Consider the following 16,786-nt stretch of genomic DNA (forward strand, 5'->3'; position numbering starts at 1 on the left):
AAGCATCACAGCACAGACGGATGCAGTAACCCTGGCAGAATGGAGCCCAGGCCTTGGGGTGGAGAGGGGGCCCTGCCAGCACAGCCAATTCAACTCTGCCCCAGAATACATAGTATTTCACACCATTCAAATACAGCCGTCCAGTAGAAGCAGCAGCTTCAAAAGCAAAATCAGCCAGCGCCCCCACCTCCCCAGCAGGGTTTGCAACCCAGGGGCCTTAGTTCTCAGAAGGGGCCTCTGCACAGGGCTGTTCAGAGTGACCATGGCCGTGTCCCACCCCAGAAGCAGCTGGCTCTGAAGTGCAGGTGACACGATTCCGAGCCAGGGCTGGAGCTTGCCCATGTGACCCCTTTTCCACCTTCTCTCCCAAGGCCTCATATTTTCACCCTCATGTTCTCTATTGCTGCTACCCTGTTCTCTGCAGCCCCCATTCTTCCTTCTGCACCCTCCTGAGCACCTACACTGAAGTCTAGGAAGGAGTACTGCAGAGGGGGTCTGAGGTCATAGCGGTTCATAAGCTGCATATGACTCAACAGTGTGTCACCGTTGCAAAAACCAAACGAATATCACTTGGGGATGTGTAAACAGGAGTGTTGCAAGCAAGATGTGACAAGTAATTCTTCCCCCCTGCTAGGCCACAGCTGGCGTTTTGGGTCCAGTTCCGGGTGCCCCATGTCAGGAAAAATGTGGACAGATTGGAGAAGGTCCAGAGAAGAGCCAGAGAAATGATTAAAGGTCTAGAACACAAGACCTATAAGCCAGGCTCCCTGTAAGCTGGGCACTGGGGCAGCTGCCCAGGAGACATGCAAATGCTGCCCAGCTGATTAGCAGAGCACCGACAGCTGACAGCCTGTGTCTACAGGTGGTGCATGTGCCCTTGCCACAGTGCAGGTAACGAAATGTATTCCACACACGGAGGAGACAAACTGAAGGAACACTGGGAGGGACTGTTGAAAGAACTGGGTTTGTTTACTCTAGAGAAGAGAGAGCTGAGAGGGGACATGAGAACAGCTTTCAAGTGTGTAAAACGTGTCTACACTAGCCCCAAACTTCGAAATGGCCGTGTAAATGCTCATAGGAATAAGGGGACTTCGAAGTAGGCGGGGTCCTTTCAAAAAGGAGCCCCGTCGGGGCGAGCCACGTCAATTTCGAAGTGCCACGGCCGCCCGCATGCTAATGAGGCGCTGAATATGTATTTCAGCGCTTCATTAGTAAACTTCGAAATGGCCATTTGCATGGCCATTTTGAAGTTTGGGGCACGTGCAGACGTAGCCTACAAGGAGGAGAGAGAAAACTGGTCTTTTCAGAAGCAATGGGCTTAAACTGCAGTAAGGGCAGTTGAGGCTGGACATTAGGAAAAAGTGTCTAACTCCCAGGGTGGTTAACCACTGGAATAAATTGCCTGGGGAGGTTGTAGAATCAGTAGGTCAGACAGACACCTCATGGGCATGGTCTGGCCAGTACTGGGTCCTGCTGCGTGGGCAGGGGACTGGACTTGACCTCTCGAGGTCGCTTCCAGTTCCACTGTTCTGATTCAATGCCACGAAGGGCTACTCTCCATTGTCGACACTCAGGATCACGAAGAAACAAAACCATCCACTCAGGCTGGCAAGACCCCTACAGATAGCACACCCAGCTGGAGGGCTGCCGTTGGCCCTATGGCCGCAGGGAGGGACGCATGTGCTCTGACTACTGGTCCCACTAGCTGGTGCCAGCTGCCTCAGAGGAAAGGTAATTATCGAGTCTCTCACCCAGTCCTGGCTGATGCCAGAAGGAAGCCCAGAGCATGGAGGGCTGGGGCCTGCAGCCTGGTCTCTGAGGGGTCATAGACTCATAGCTGCCCCCACGTGCTGAGTCACCCCTAGCTGAGCGCTGCCCCCCTCCCAGGGTTAATTCCCAGCCACGGCAGCCGGCCAGGCCCAGGGAGGGAGTTTCCCGGGTTGCACAGAGCCTGGCTTTTGGGCTCCCTGCAGGGGCGCGGCACACAGCCCAGCTGCCCCTTCACTGGTTGCTCATTAAACCCGTGACAAACTCCCCAGCAGCGCGCACAGACCCTGCCGCGCACCGGAGCTCGACCCCAGCAGAGAAGGGGAGGCCGCGAGAGTCATTATAAGGGGAGCCCGGGACTCGGCATCTCTGCCATTGGCTACCGGGCCAGGGCCCTGCCTGTCTGATTGGCCAGGCGGGAACCCACCTCCGCCTCTGATTGGCCCGAGGCGGTCTATATAGGGGCCGCGCAGGCCCCCCTCCTGCTATTCCTGCAGCGCTCCGGCAGGTGCGAGCGCGGCTGGTCTGGGCGCTGCGGAGCCTCGTGCGCCGGGGAGAAGCCGCCGGGACCCGTCGCCATGCGGGAGAGGCGGAGCCCGCAGCCGGCCGTGGCCCGGTGCAAGCTGGTGCTGGTGGGCGACGTGCAGTGCGGGAAGACGGCCATGCTGCAGGTGCTGGCGAAGGACTGTTACCCCGAGGTGAGCGCCTGGCGGGGCTGGGCCCCCGGGGCAGGCTCTGGGGCTGGCGTCCTTCCGTCAGCGGGGGGCGGTCTGCGTGCCCGAGCCAGCCGCTCGCTGCGGCTGCGGTAGCAGTGTGGCAAATGGCTGCTCCCCTGCAGGGGAGGCTGGGGGGATGTGGCTCCCCCCGCCAGACAGACTCTGCGCTGCCCAGCTCCGGATGGCAGCCTGTGTCGGGCCTGGCCCTGGCCGTACCCCCTCCCCTGGGGCTTGCCCTGGATGCTGACAGGCGCGCGCTCTCCATCACAGACCTACGTGCCCACCGTGTTTGAGAACTATACGGCCTGCCTGGAGACGGAGGAGCAGCGGGTGGAGCTGAGCCTGTGGGACACCTCGGGTAAGGTGCCCGCTGCCGGGGGTGGCAGTTCTTTCTGTCTCGGGGAGTGGGCAGTGGGGTTCCTTGCAGAGCCCCCATGCCTGGCGTTTGCTGGGCCCTCTCCTGGAGGGTGTGGCTGATGCAGGTGGGTGCCCACCGCAGGGGTGCGTGTGAGGAATTGCACAGGGAGCTGGGGGGGAGGCAGGCTCCATTTACCACATGGATCCCCCTGTGCGCTGCTTTAATCCTTTGCCACCTAGGCCTGGGGGGTCAGGGTCAGGCTTGGCTCTGCCTTGTGTGTGCCCCCCTTGCTCCAGGGGGCTGGGCATTCTCTGAGCACTGGGGTCTTGGCTCTGGTGGGTAGAGGGGGGAGGGGTACCCTGTCCCAGCTCTGACCCCACCCTTGGCAGCCAGGGACACAACAGCCCTGTTGGAGGTGTGGGGGGGGGGGGGGAGAACCCCTGGGAGTGTGGCCCTGCAGGGGTGGGATTGGAGGGAACCTCTGCACATGTCCCTGCAGCCTGGCTCCCCCAGGTCCTGGGGACATGGGCAGAGGCATATCCTGGCCCCAGGACAGGGCGTCTCCTCCACACTGCAGCGCATTGCTGTGGCTGTGCTGGGGAGGGGGCCCAGGGGATGCTGGGGGCAATGCCAGGTCAGGTGGCTCTGGCTGCCTTCAGGGACACATCCCCCTAAAAAAAGGAGGTGGGGGGGGGAGCCTTGGCTGACTGGGGAGCTCTCCAGTGGGGCTGCTGTCCCCTCCCTGGCTGCTGCAGCCCCCCACAGAGGGGGGTGTCCCAGTCTTGCTTGGATCCCCCTTGTTGCTATGGCGATGTGCTGGCGCAGGGTGCGTGGCTGTTTGCTATTCTGAGCACACAGTGTCTGGGCTGCAAAGCCCCGGGCTGCTGCTTCTGGGGGGTGGCACCCGGGTTCTCCCTTCCCCAGTGCCCAGGGGATGGGGGGCAGCTGTGCCAGCCCTCTGCCCTGGGGGCCCTGCTGCTCCCCAGTAGCCAGTGCTCACACTCCAGCTCCCTGGTGCTGCTCTGCTGGGGTGGGGGCTGGTTATGTAAACAGCTGCTGAGGGCTCAGATCAGAGGGGCCCAGCATGTGAAGCTGGGGGAGGCCTAGGGGCTGCAGGGCCCTGGCTGTGCAGCTGTATCTGGGGGAGGGGGGCCCAGGCAGGACCCCCACTGGAGAGGGTTTTACTCCCCCACCTAACCAGCTCTGGGGGCTGGCAGATCCTTGATCCTGGGAGCTTCCCCCAAGCCCCCCAGCTCCGGGACTCACCTGTGACACCACCACCCCACAGGGTCCCCGTACTACGACAACGTGCGGCCCCTCTGCTACAGCGACTCAGATGCTGTGCTGCTCTGCTTCGATGTGGGTCGGCCCGAGACCATGGACAGCACGCTGAAGAAGGTGAGAGCCCTGCACCCCATGGCAGCTCTGAGTGCTGGAGGGCAGCTGGCTCCCCGCCAGCATTGTGGATAGTTCATTGCAAAATGAAGAATGGTGGCCCCTCCATTAGCTGCACCCCCACCCTGCAGGCCTCCTGGGGGGGTCTTGGACCACAGGGAGGGGCATTCCATAATGGGAAGGCCAGGCCCCTGTGAGGAGTAAAATATCCGTGCCCCAGAGCCACTTGCATGTCTGTCCCCTCCATTTCTTTCTCCCTAGTCCCCTGCTGGGCTTGAGCACTAGGGGGTGTTCCCTGCCCCCCCCCAGCTGAGAGCAACAAACCCATCCCTGTCCATGCTGCTCCCCAGGCACCACCCCTGCCTGTCTGCTTCCATTTCTGGCTGTGCTGGGAGGGGGTGCAGGGGACCCCAGCTTTTAAAGGTGGTGGAGGGGAAATTTCTTCAAACCCCTTTGCTGGTGTTGCTCTGACCTTTGCACAAGGCTCAGACCTGCAGGCAGTGCCCAGGACGACCCCCACCCTGTGGTCAGGCTGTGGACACTGGCCCTAAGCTCGGGTCTTGCTGGTGCTGGGGAGCTCGGAGTGTGGCTGTTGGCTGATTCCCATGGGGGGGGGGGGGTGAGGTTCCCATCTGGGCTGTCAGCAGAGGGGTGCTGTGGGGCTCACATCCTTTGGGCAGCCAGGATCCAGAGATACTCCAAGGGCAGGGCAGCCCATATGTCAGCCCGGGGGTTGCCCTGCAGGCTCTAAGCCTGGGGACTTTACCTCTAGGGGCCTGACTCACCTGCTTTCTCTGCACAGTGGAAGACTGAGATCCAGGACTATTGTCCCAGCACCCGGGTGCTGCTGATTGGCTGCAAGACAGACCTGCGGACTGACTTGAGCACCCTGATGGAGCTGTCCCACCAAAAGCAGGTGCCTGTCTCCTATGAGCAGGTGAGTGGGCTCAGCCTGTCCTCTGGGGCCAGGGATGCTGGGCTCCAGCATGGCTGAGGTTCTGCACCAGCCTCGCAGCTAGTGCTACAACCCCTGGCCCACAGCTGCAGGGCCCTGTCTGACAGCTCTCTCCTTGGCTGGCTTGCAGGGCTGCGTCATAGCCAAGCAGCTGGGAGCAGAGAGCTACCTGGAGTGCTCTGCCTTCACCTCGGAGAAGAGCGTGCATAGCATCTTCCGGACAGCAGCTGCCATCTGCCTGAGCAAGGCCAGCCCCCTGCCCCCCAAGAGTCCTGGGCGCAGCCTCTCCAAGAGACTTCTGCACCTGTCCAGCCGCTCGGAGCTCCTCTCCTCCACCTTCAAGAAGGAGAAGGCCAGAAGCTGCTCCCTCATGTGAAAGGCCCAGCCCTGGGCAGGGACGACAGACCAAACCCCACACCAGCCTTGGGACGTTCAGGAGCCGATGTGGCATGGGCTACCCAGGCTAGGTGGGGCAGTGACCCTGTGGCTCACAAGGCAGCCTCTAGTCCCCAGCTGGGCTGAGTGGCCCTTCCCCACACTGGTGTGGCCATGGCATGTGCTCTCCGAGGCAGAGGGGGCATGTGACGAGGGCCCGGGGCCGTCTCGGTGCAGAAAGACAGGGGGAAGCAGCTGCTCTTCACCTGTCTACCCCCCCCACCCCCTGGCATCACCAGGCCTGTCTAGTCACTGAATACCCCCAGAGCATCTGGCTGTGACCCATCCTCATCTGCTGCTGGTCTCTGGAGCTGGCTGCTTCCAGCCTGCGGCAGGGCCCCTCTGCCTGTGCTGGGCTGGGGGTAGGCTGCACCTGCCTTACAGACTGTGGGGGGGTGACTCTTCAGTGTTCAGAGCTGTTAAAAAGCTTATTTATTATGGGAAATACACCGGCACAGCTGTCTGCAGCAGGGCCTCCTTTTGTCTCTGTGAAGCGTCGGGTTGAAACACCCAAGCCCTCTCCTGTCTGCTACACATGCTCTTCCTGGTACCCCTTAGGCTTGGTCACAGCAGCCCTGTCCCCTTTCTTCCCTGTGCAGTGTGACTGCCTCTACACGCAAGGCAGGGCTAGCAGCTGGTCCTAGGGGTCATGGCTCCCAGCTGCCACAGGCATCCCTCAGGCTCTGAGAGCCAGCACAACTGCTGTGGAGGGTGGGGGAGATTCCAGCTCTGCCCCTTTGAGTAAGCACAGGAGCAGTAGGCCCCTGCACCAGTGAGTCACCATCCTACCTCTGAGGCTGGGGCTAAAGTCCAGTGGGGGCTGTGCAGCTGGACTAGGCCAGGCCCCAGTCCAGGCAGCCCGAGTGGAGGATACAGCACCCTCTGCCAGAGGGGACATGGCTGCATGCAGAGCGTGGCCTATGGCTCGCAGGGAGAGGTGGGTGAGGGTTGGGTTGACTTGCAATACAAGCAGCTCTTGCCTCAGTAAAACTACTACTGCTCCTTGTTGCCGCCTTGGTGGTGGGATGGGCATGGGGGGCTGCTCCTCTTCCCCCTGCTCCCCACCAGCAGGGTCCTGGCCTAAGGTGAGCTTAGCTCAGCGCTGGAGGGCCCCCACCAATGCGGTTGCTTTGGAGGTCCACCCACGTGCTGGGACTTACACCTGCTCTGGTGGAGAGAGGGGGGTTTGGTTAGCCCCTGCTTCAGCCCAGCCCCTCCCTCACTGCTGTCCTGGGTGGGGTGGGAGTGGGGGGCTTGGGCTGCCCCACACAGGGGCTGTAATGAATGGGGCAGTGGGGTCCCTCCTTGGCCTAGCCCCAGGGTGCCCTTGTGGCTCTGAACCCAGGCTCACAGTGGGCCAGTAGCTCGCAGGCTGCCGGTAGCCTGGGCTGAGGGGTCTATCCCTGCCCCCAGGCTGCTAGGGGGAAGGGGGGGGGGCTGCTGCTTGGCCCAGCTGCCGGGAGCCAAAGGCTCAGGGGCTGCCCGCGCCACGTGGGCAGCGGGGAGGTGCTGGGGGGGGGGGCTGGCACGGGGCAGCGCTGGAGGGGAGCGAGCCAGCAGGGCGGGCGCGGGGGGCAGCAAGAGGCGGCCTCACACGCTCCGGCCCGGGGGACTACATTTCCCGGCATGCAGCGGGCGGCCGCGCGGTGGTTGCTGGGAGCTGTAGTTGCGGCGGCCGGCCTCGCTTTCCCGGCATGCCGCGCGGCATCGGCCGGCTGCGCACGGGGGCCTAGTGCGAGATGGCGGCTGCTGCGCGGGAGCGGTGAGGCCTGGGGGAGCCGCGGTGAGTGCGGAGCCCGGACTCCTGGGTTCCCTCGCGTGGGGGAGGAGCCCGGACTCCTGGGTTCCCTCGCGTGGGGGAGGGGCCCGGACTCCTGGGTTCCCTCGTGGAGTGGGGCGAGCCCGGACTCCTGGGTTCCCTCGTGGGGGAGGGGCCCGGACTCCTGGGTTCCCTCGCGTGGGGGAGGGGCCCGGACTCCTGGGTTCCCTCGTGGAGTGGGGCGAGCCCGGACTCCTGGGTTCCCTCGTGGGGGGGGGGCCCGGACTCCTGGGTTCCCTCGCGTGGGGGAGGGGCCGGACTCCTGGGTTCCCTCGTGGGGGAGGGGCCCGGACTCCTGGGTTCCCTCGCGTGGGGGAGGGGCCGGACTCCTGGGTTCCCTGGATTAAAAGGGTCCGTGTCCTGTGAAATGCCCAGTCCTCCCCCCGGCCCCCCTTGCTTTGCTCAGGCCGTAGCGGAAGCGCATCGTTCCAGGCCCCCCCATCCCAGCCAGCCAGTCCGGCCCCCGCCCCAAGGCCTGTCCGGGATGGGAGCCAGTGCCCCCCATTCCCTGCTCCCCCCTCCCACGTCAGGTGGCACCTCCCCTTGTGCCCCACTAACAGCCTCTTCCTGCCCTTACAGATGGCCGGGGACGTGGCTGACAAAAAGGAGCGGGACCTGTCACCTCTCAAGGAGGAGAGGAAGCGCCTGGGCTCCCCAGACAGGGATCGCGAAAGGAAGCGGCACCGGTCCCGGGAGAGGAGACGGGGCAGCCGGTCCAGATCCCGCTCTCGGTCCAAGTCAGCCGAGAGGTGACAGCCCCAGGCCTGGGGGGGAGGACGTGCAGCTGCAGCAGTACGGGGCAAGGGGAAAGGACGGAGGGGCTGTGTGGCTCCGATCTGCAGTGGGTTGGGGGTCCTGCGCCTTTGGGGGTGCTGCTAGAGGAGTGGGGAGCTGCTCACGGATTCAGACTGGGTTGTAACTTCTCCCTTGGGCTTGGCCCTTGCAGGGAGCGCAGGCACAAAGAGCGTGAGCGGAGCAAGAAGGATCGCGAGCGGGAGAAGGATGGGCATCGCCGGGACAAGGACAGGAAACGCTCCAGGTAAAACCTCACACTGCTGCTTCTCCTGCCAGCGCCTACAGTGTCACAGCAGTGAGCCTGTCTGGGAATGCAGCCACCTCTGGGGAGCAGCACCACACAACAGCATGTCCGGTTGGGGCTGGAAATGAGCAGAGACTCTCTGGCCCTGCTGGGCTGGGGGACTTGGGGAACTAGAAGGTCCTTGTATGCGCTGGGATCTGGGGGAGGCCGGGTTCTGGCTGTCATGCTGTGAAGCCAGTGGGGAGGGGTGAGTGAAGTGGGGCACTGGGGAGATGTCAGCTCCAGCAGTGGTGCCTCCTGCTGTGAGGGTGGCACGGACTGAGTGCTGGCTGAGGGTCTGTCCGCACCACTCAGCTGGTGGTGACCAGGCTGGGCCTTTCCCTACAAGTCAGCGTGCGTGAATGCTGCTGCGTGGTGCTTTTGCTGCCAGAATGCTTCTCGCCCCCCGAGCGGCGTCAGAACCTCCTGCTGGCAGCAGCATTCGCCTTTGTGCTTGTCGTTCTGGGGGTGGGGAGCGTGTGTGTTGAGCAGGCACGAACGATGAGCAGTTCTGGCAGAGACCTAGCCTGCTAGTGGAGGGTCCCCCACTGAAGGGCCAGAGCCTGCTGGCAGAGGCCAACCTGAGCGGCCCTGTGTCAGGAGGCAGCTGGGTAGTTTCCCAGCAGTTTCTGAATTGGTGGGAGCCACGGGGGCCCGTGTGTTGCTGGAGAACTCACCATGGTTGCCAAGTGGGACTAGTGTCAGTGGACCCATGTGCCCTAGCCTGGCTGCATGGGGAGCGTTGCAGGTGTTGAGCCCAGACGGGGGGGACCATTCGCAGGGGTGTGCGTTTGGGAGCGTCTCATGTCCGGTTTCTCTTGCCTTCAGAAGCTTGTCCCCGAGCCGGGGGAAAGACTCCAAATCGCGGAAGGAGCGAGACTTGCGCAGGGGAGAGGAGGAGGAGGATGCAGCCTTGAAGAAGGAGAAGGTGGGAAGGCAGGCACAGCTCTGCCCCAAGGGACTGTGGGGGCCCCGGGAGCCAGCAGCCAGTCTCAGCCTGGGCCGGCTCCTGGTAGCGTGCAGCGCGTGGGCAGTCTGCTCCTGCTCGGGTCCTGGCATGGAGCTTCTGAGCTCTCCCTGAGCGTGTCTGCTGGGTCTCAGGCACAGGGAATGCCTGACCATGGTAGCAGGTGGGTGCCCTCCCTGGCACCTGGCTAGCCAGTCGCAGCCCTGCAGGCGGTTCTGCAGCTTGTCTCTGGGCCTGGCTCCGGGGCCGGTCTCCCCAGAGCTCGCAAGGGAGGGGTCGCCTCTCTGTGGGTTGGAAAGGGTGTTCTCTGCGCGCAAAGCTCTAGAATGGAGTCCCTGAGCCAGGCGGGGGCCCGGTGCTCTCCAGGTTGGTGCAGGAGCCCCGAGGCAGCTGGGGAGGAGGGTGGGGCTAGCGATTCTGGCTAGGGACTGGGCGGGGGGGTTGGTGCTGGCACTGTGGCTGTTGACTCCCTGTGTTTCCAGGCCCAGCCTCTGTCTCTGGAGGAGCTGCTGGCCAAGAAGAAAGCTGAAGAGGAGGCTGAGGCCAAGGTAAGAACAGGAGATCGTCACCCCCGGTTAGGGCATCTCTCCCTTTGCCCTCTGCTGTGGGGGAGCAGCCATAGCTGCCTTTCACTGGGCACAGAGGCAGCCGGGGGCACCGAAGGGTCGAAGGCCTCACTCCAGGGCAGGCTGCGTGGTGCTCCCTGCGCTGGGCACAGGCCAGGTGCCATGCTTTGCTGTCCCCTCTGCCTGCAGCCCAAGTTCCTGTCCAAGGCGGAGCGGGAGGCTGAGGCCCTGAAGCGGCGGCAGCAGGAGGTGGAGGAGCGGCAGAGGCTGCTGGAGGAGGAGAGGAAGAAGAGGAAGCAGTTTCAGGATCTAGGGAGGAAGATGCTGGGTAAGTCCCCTCCCCCCACACGCAGAGTCAGGGCTGGCTGGGAACGCCCTGCCCCTGCCCCTGCCCCTGCCCCGGGGTGTGTGGTGACCTGCCTCCGCCCCTCCCCACAGAGGACCCCCAGGAGCGCGAGCGCCGGGAGCGTCGGGAGCGCATGGAACGTGAGACCAATGGCAACGAGGATGAGGAGGGCAGGCAGAAGATCCGCGAGGAGAAGGACAAGAGCAAGGAGCTACATGCCATCAAGGTGCCCACCTGCCAGGGCCTCCTTGGGAGCTGCAGCACAGCCCCCATGCTCCCCGGGCAAAGGGGGCACTCAGGACCCCTGAGTTCAATCCTGGCCCCGAGAGCTAGTGGTTACGCTGAGGGAAGGCGCCGGGGGAGCGCCCTGAAGCTCAGGGCCCTACACGTTTTCTTCCTTTCACTGTGACCTCAGGCAGCTTCCCGAGGCCTCAGTTCCCTGGGTTCAGTGGGACTGAGTCTCTCGAACGGGGTGGGGCTGAGCGGGTGACGGAGGGGGGCAGACAACTGGGCTGCCTGGGCTGGGGTCCGACGGGGGCCGGGGCTGTCACCTGGGCTGAGGGCTGGGTGGACTGCACTGCGTCCGGTGGTGAGGCTGGGGGCTGACAGCTGCCCCCCCGCAGGAGCGGTACTTGGGCGGGATCAAGAAGCGCAGACGCACCCGACACTTGAACGACCGCAAGTTCGTCTTTGAGTGGGACGCGTCGGAGGACACCTCCATAGACTACAACCCGCTGTGAGCAGGGCAGTCGCAGGGCTCGGGAAGATGCAGGCGTGCTGGCGCTGGCTGTACGGGGCGGGGAGAGGTCCAGCTAGCAGTGCTGGATTCGTGGGAGTTGTCTGGTGTGGCGGTGGCAGGGGAGAGGGAGAGATCCAGGACTCCTGGGTGCCGGTGCTCACTCGGGGAGGGGAGTGGGGTTGTCTCTCTAGTGGTTAGAGCGGGGGCGGGGCAGAACTCCTGGGTGCAGGAGGAGAGTCAGGCTAGTGATTAGCACAGGCACTGGAGCGTGTGAGGGTCAGGATTTAGCAGAGCCAGGGAGGGGAGCTCCTGCCCCAAAGGGCGAGAGGTAGTAGGCTGGCTAGCTGTGCGGGGTCGTGGGGCCTGAACCTGGCCCCAAATGAAGCCCCATCGGCCTGACTGTGCTGAGCCCTGCCGGAGGCCACGCCAGCAGGCTCCGACTTCTCCCGCAGGTACAAGGAGCGGCACCAGGTGCAGCTGCTGGGCCGGGGATTCATTGCTGGCATCGACCTGAAGCAGCAGAAGCGGGAGCAGTCGCGCTTCTACGGGGACCTGATGGAGAAGAGGCGGACGCTGGAGGAGAAGGAGCAGGAGGAGTGAGTGAGGCGAAAGCCGGGGGTGGGGCTGAGGATGGAAGGACCCGGCTGCTGGGGCTGGGCCACCGCTGGGCCGGAGAGCCTGGCTGGCTGGGCACAGGGTCTGGGTGGGGTTCTGCAGTGGCGTCCGGATGTGGGGACACAGACCTCTGTGGGCTTGCATGACCCAGTGCGCGCTGGAGCGCACAGTCTCTGGGCTCTGTGCAGGGGAGACCTGACCTGCTCCCCTCCCCGGCGCCAGGGCCCGGCTGCGCAAGCTGCGGAAGAAGGAGGCCAAGCAGCGCTGGGACGACCGGCACTGGTCCCAGAAGAAGCTGGACGAGATGACAGACAGGGACTGGCGTATCTTCCGCGAGGACTACAGCATCACCACCAAGGGGGGCAAGATCCCCAACCCCGTCCGGTCCTGGAAGGACTCCTCCCTGCCCCCCCACATCCTGGAGGTGATAGACAAGTGTGGCTACAAGGTGAGAGCAGGGCCCAGCCCTGCGGCCTGCTGGGGGAAGGGGACAACTGGCCCTTCTTGGGTGGGAATTAGGCTCCTGCGGGTGGTTGGCCTGGTGGCGGAACTGGGCCTGGACCTGGGATTCCTTATCTCTGCTGGTGGGCGGGGGGTGTTCCTTGTGAGCTGGGTGCTCACGTGCCGCTCAGGAGGAATTCAGGTGCCACTCAGATGATCAGCAGAGCATCCCCAGCCAGGTCTCTGTTCTGCTGGTGGTGCACACCTGGACAGGAGAGAGAGGAGGAAACCTGCTGGGCAGAACCGTCCCATCCATAGAGCCGTCTGGGGCAGCTGCCCTGGGCTTTGGCAGTCCCACGGATGGGGCAGTCCCCCATCTCGACAGGAACCTAGGGGGCCTAGGAGAGTTGAGCAGGCCACCGGGTTGCTTTGCTTCTGGTGACTGCGGGGCCTGACCCCTGTGGCCACCCATTGCCAGGCCCCCACTAATCCCCCAGGTTGCGTCTCTCGGGGGGAGTAGGATCAGTGGGGGCAGATCCTGGGGCAGAGGCAGGGTGCGCTGGCTCCCACACCTCTTTACAAACAGCCCTGCTCCTGGGTTCTGTTCCTAGCCCCGCTCTGTCCTTGGTGAGAGGGACTGGGGTCCTCTTCCGTCCTAAGCGTGTCTGTTCTCCACCTACCCAGGAGCCCACCCCTATCCAGCGCCAGGCCATCCCGATCGGCCTGCAGAACCGCGACATCATTGGTGTGGCTGAGACTGGCAGTGGCAAGACGGCCGCCTTCCTGATCCCCTTGCTGGTGTGGATCACAACGCTGCCCAAGATCGACAGGTGAGGTGGCCTGGCTGCTCTGCCATCCCCAGCAGGGGAAAGGGGGCTGGGTGTGGCAGGCCAGGGGGCACGTGGGGTGTTGTGGGTGGGAAGGTCGGCTCCATGGTCATCCCTGGGTGCTCCGTTGCCTGCAGGATCGAGGAGTCAGACCAGGGCCCCTACGCCATCATCCTGGCCCCAACTCGAGAGCTGGCCCAGCAGATTGAGGAGGAGACCATCAAGTTTGGGAAGCCACTGGGGATCCGCACCGTGGCTGTCATCGGGGGCATCTCCCGGGAGGACCAGGGCTTCAGGCTGCGCATGGGCTGCGAGGTGAGTGCCGGCGCCGGGGGCAGTGATGGGCCAGGCTCTTCGGGCTCTGACCCTCCTGCTGCTGCCCCTGCAGATCGTCATTGCCACGCCTGGGCGGCTCATCGACGTGCTGGAGAACCGCTACCTGGTGCTGAGCCGCTGCACCTACGTGGTGCTGGACGAGGCCGACAGGATGATTGACATGGGCTTCGAGCCCGACGTACAGAAGATCCTGGAGCACATGCCCGTCACCAACCAGAAGCCCGACACTGACGAGGCTGAGGACCCCGAGAAGATGCTGGCCAACTTCGAGTCGGGCAAGCACAAGTACCGGCAGGTCAGGGCTGAGGAGGGGCACAGCCGTGGGGTGGTGAGGCCCAGGATTCTGAGAGGCTGAGCGTGAGTCCAGCGAAGGCAGGGGGTCTCCAGCCCTTTCTCCCCAGTCCTGGGCCGCTGCCGGCTGGGTCCCTAGCAGTGACCCTGCCTGTGAGCGGTGCACTCGGGCGCTGCCCAGCCTATGAGCAGAGTGCGCGCAGCTGGGGTTGTCTTTCTGCTGGCGGTGCGCGTCCGCACAAGCCTAGGCACACATAAGAGTTCATTCTGCACGTGGACGGCAAAGGTTAGCGGGACCCTTGTCCCGCACTCTGGCCCTGCCCAGGACTGGCCTGAGGGGGGTCAGCTGGGGAGCCCCAGAAGCTGCTTCACTCCTGGGCCCTGTCTTGCAGACGGTGATGTTCACAGCCACCATGCCCCCAGCCGTGGAGCGCCTGGCCCGCAGCTACCTGCGCCGCCCCGCTGTGGTCTACATCGGCTCGGCCGGCAAACCCCACGAGCGCGTGGAGCAGAAGGTCTTCCTCATGTCTGAGTCGGAGAAGAGGTACGAGGGGGCGGGGCAGGGAGTCGGGAATTCCACGGGGTTCAGGAAGCAGGCTCTGGCAGGGGCTGTTCCAGGCCCAGTGAAGCAGTGGGGGGCTGTGGGGTGTCATCCCAGTGGCTGGGGGGACCTGACCACGCCCTGCCTGCTGACCCAACAGGAAGAAGCTCTTGGCCATCCTGGAACAGGGCTTCGACCCCCCCATCATCATTTTCGTCAACCAAAAGAAGGGCTGTGACGTGCTGGCCAAGTCCCTGGAGAAGATGGGTGTAAGTGCCAGCCCCCAAGGCGCCCCGTGTCTGCCCTGCAGGACCAGGGCAGGGCTGATCAGCTTCAGGGGCCCCCTGCAACCCGAAGTCCCAGCCCCCGCCCATCTGGTGGGGCACTGTGCTGGGCAGAGCCCCAGACCCCATGGGGCTGGCCTTCGAGTAGGGTCTGGTGGGAGGGCGGGCAGCTGCCCTTGGCTCTCCTGCTGCCCATGGGGCTGGCCCGTGTGCGTCCTGGCTGCAGCATGGCCCGAGTCACAGCGCACTAGCTCTGTGGGTGGTGGGGGCTGGGATGTGCCACTGCTGCTGTGCTCACCAGGCAGGAGGCAGTGCGGGGCCAGTCACCCAGGTGAGACAGTCTGGCTCAGACCCGGACTCAGGGTTTCTGCTGCTGCGCGCTTGGCCAGGTTGCCTTGCAGTTGCTTTGCGATACCGCTGCCACCCCCCAGCTGTGGCAGGCTCCTGCAGTGCGGCTCTTCGGCATGAGCTGCGCGTGTCGGGCGGCAGAGGAGATGGTGGTGCTGCCGGCAGGCCAGCCAGCAGCTAGCAGGCTCCAGACCCTGGTGGGCGGTTGTGTGCACCCCGTCTCCCAGGCCTTCCAGCTGGGGTGTGGACCCTGTGCTGACCTCAGGTCCCGAGCAGCTGGGCCCTGGCTCCCCCGTGCTGAGCAGAGCACAGCCTGCCCCAGCACTGCCCTAAGTCCCCCGCTTGCCCCTACACAGTACAATGCCTGCACCCTGCACGGTGGCAAGGGCCAGGAGCAGCGAGAGTTCGCCCTCTCCAACCTGAAGGCTGGGGCGAAGGACATTCTGGTGGCCACGGATGTGGCTGGGCGTGGGATAGACATCCAGGACGTCTCCATGGTGGTCAATTACGACATGGCCAAAAACATAGAAGGTGAGTCCCGGTCTTGGATGCGGGGGCAGCCCTCTGCCCAGCCTGGCGTGCCAGCCGCTCTAGCAGAGCCGCTGCGCGCTTGCACGGGTGCCGCGCCAGGGCTCTCCCCTTGCACTTTGTGCGGAGCCCAGTGTCACAGCCTGGTGGAGGGTGCAGGCCGACCAGCTGTCTCCATGTTATAGGGCTGGTCCTGACAGTCCCCGTTTTCATACTTTGTCCGGTCACCAGCTGTCAGAGGCAGCAAACCCGGGGCTTGGTACAGCTCTCGGGGCACTGGATTAATGTTGGCATCGCACCTGAACTCCAGCGCGGGTGACCCTGTTCTGTCTCCCCGAAAGTCACCCCCAGCAGTTGGCCAAGCTGCTGCTGTGCAGCATTCGGGTCACCCCCCGAGGTGGCTGCATTTCCGTGCCAGGGAGCGAGCTCTGTGGTACGGCTGTTAAATCAGCAGCCAAGACCCCCACCCGCCCCGAGGTGGCTGCATTTCCGTGCACCGTGTGAGCACTGCACTTCTCTACAGATTACATCCACCGCATTGGCCGTACGGGCCGAGCTGGCAAGAGCGGAGTGGCCATCACCTTCCTGACTAAGGAGGACTCCACAGTTTTCTATGACCTGAAGCAGGCCATCCTGGAGAGCCCGGTGTCCTCATGCCCGCCTGAGCTGGCCAACCACCCCGATGCCCAGCACAAGCCAGGTACCATCCTCACCAAGAAGAGGCGGGAGGAGACCATCTTCGCGTGAGTCCCGGGGCTGTGGGACTCGGGCAGCTGGGTCCTGGCCGCCATCTGCTCCGTGACAGCACCTCTGGGGCTCCCTGGGCTTTGGAACCAGCCTGCCCTTCGTGGGGGAGCTCTGCAGGGTGTCTGCAGCCCACCCTCCTCTGGGTGGGACTGATGGAGGAAGAGCCCTCGGCTGGAGCAGCGATGGTCTCTGCACTCCAGGGCCTAAACTGAACCAGCTGGGATCCGGAGCCGCCCATGCCAGCAGAGCACTGAAGACCAAACCAGACCACTGGGCCCCCTTTGCTGTGCCCCCGAGCCCAGGTGGATTCAGCCCCTGCCCCTGGCACACCCCACAGGGAAACGGCCTGAGCAGGGACCCGCCAGCTGCATTTGGGGGCGGCCCCTGGCTCTGAGGGAGCAAAGCCCTCCACCCGCTGGCTGCGGGGGGGTTAAACCAAGCCCGTTGCACCAGTGATGCAGGCTGCTGGGGCCCCCCGCTGTGCTTTGGCAGGTTCTCTTGGGGGCGCTCCCAGCAGTCGGTGGGATGCAGCACTGGGGCCTTTTTTAATGTATATATTGTTGTTGACTCTGGAGCAGCAATCCAGGAATAAAGCTGCTGAGAGCAGCTGGTAGAGGATGGTGCCTGCTGGCTGGCTGGGGGGTGGGTAGGGCAGGGCTGTCTTCCCCTCTGGCTGAGCTCCAACCA

General features: G+C 64.0%; 2 protein-coding genes across 2 annotated transcripts; both read left to right on the plus strand.

The window, feature by feature from the left end:
- The first annotated feature begins 2,095 nt into the window (after positions 1 to 2,095).
- RND1 (Rho family GTPase 1) lies at positions 2,096 to 6,093 on the plus strand. The gene is made up of 5 exons (XM_074979856.1): positions 2,096 to 2,465; positions 2,754 to 2,841; positions 4,130 to 4,239; positions 5,039 to 5,173; positions 5,322 to 6,093. Exons 1-5 carry the CDS (start codon positions 2,346 to 2,348, stop codon positions 5,565 to 5,567), a joined length of 699 nt encoding a protein of 232 aa, XP_074835957.1. The 5' UTR covers positions 2,096 to 2,345; the 3' UTR covers positions 5,568 to 6,093.
- A 1,240-nt stretch (positions 6,094 to 7,333) lies between these two features.
- DDX23 (DEAD-box helicase 23) lies at positions 7,334 to 16,715 on the plus strand. The gene is made up of 17 exons (XM_074979547.1): positions 7,334 to 7,409; positions 8,025 to 8,194; positions 8,392 to 8,484; positions 9,352 to 9,451; positions 9,973 to 10,038; positions 10,246 to 10,384; positions 10,495 to 10,628; positions 11,026 to 11,138; positions 11,594 to 11,737; positions 11,979 to 12,204; positions 12,882 to 13,027; positions 13,162 to 13,339; positions 13,413 to 13,655; positions 14,044 to 14,195; positions 14,353 to 14,461; positions 15,181 to 15,355; positions 15,876 to 16,715. Exons 2-17 carry the CDS (start codon positions 8,025 to 8,027, stop codon positions 16,097 to 16,099), a joined length of 2,412 nt encoding a protein of 803 aa, XP_074835648.1. The 5' UTR covers positions 7,334 to 7,409; the 3' UTR covers positions 16,100 to 16,715.
- Positions 16,716 to 16,786: the final 71 nt, after the last annotated feature.

This window comes from Carettochelys insculpta, chromosome 29 (assembly GCF_033958435.1).
Source record: "Carettochelys insculpta isolate YL-2023 chromosome 29, ASM3395843v1, whole genome shotgun sequence".
NCBI classification, from domain to species: domain Eukaryota; kingdom Metazoa; phylum Chordata; order Testudines; family Carettochelyidae; genus Carettochelys; species Carettochelys insculpta.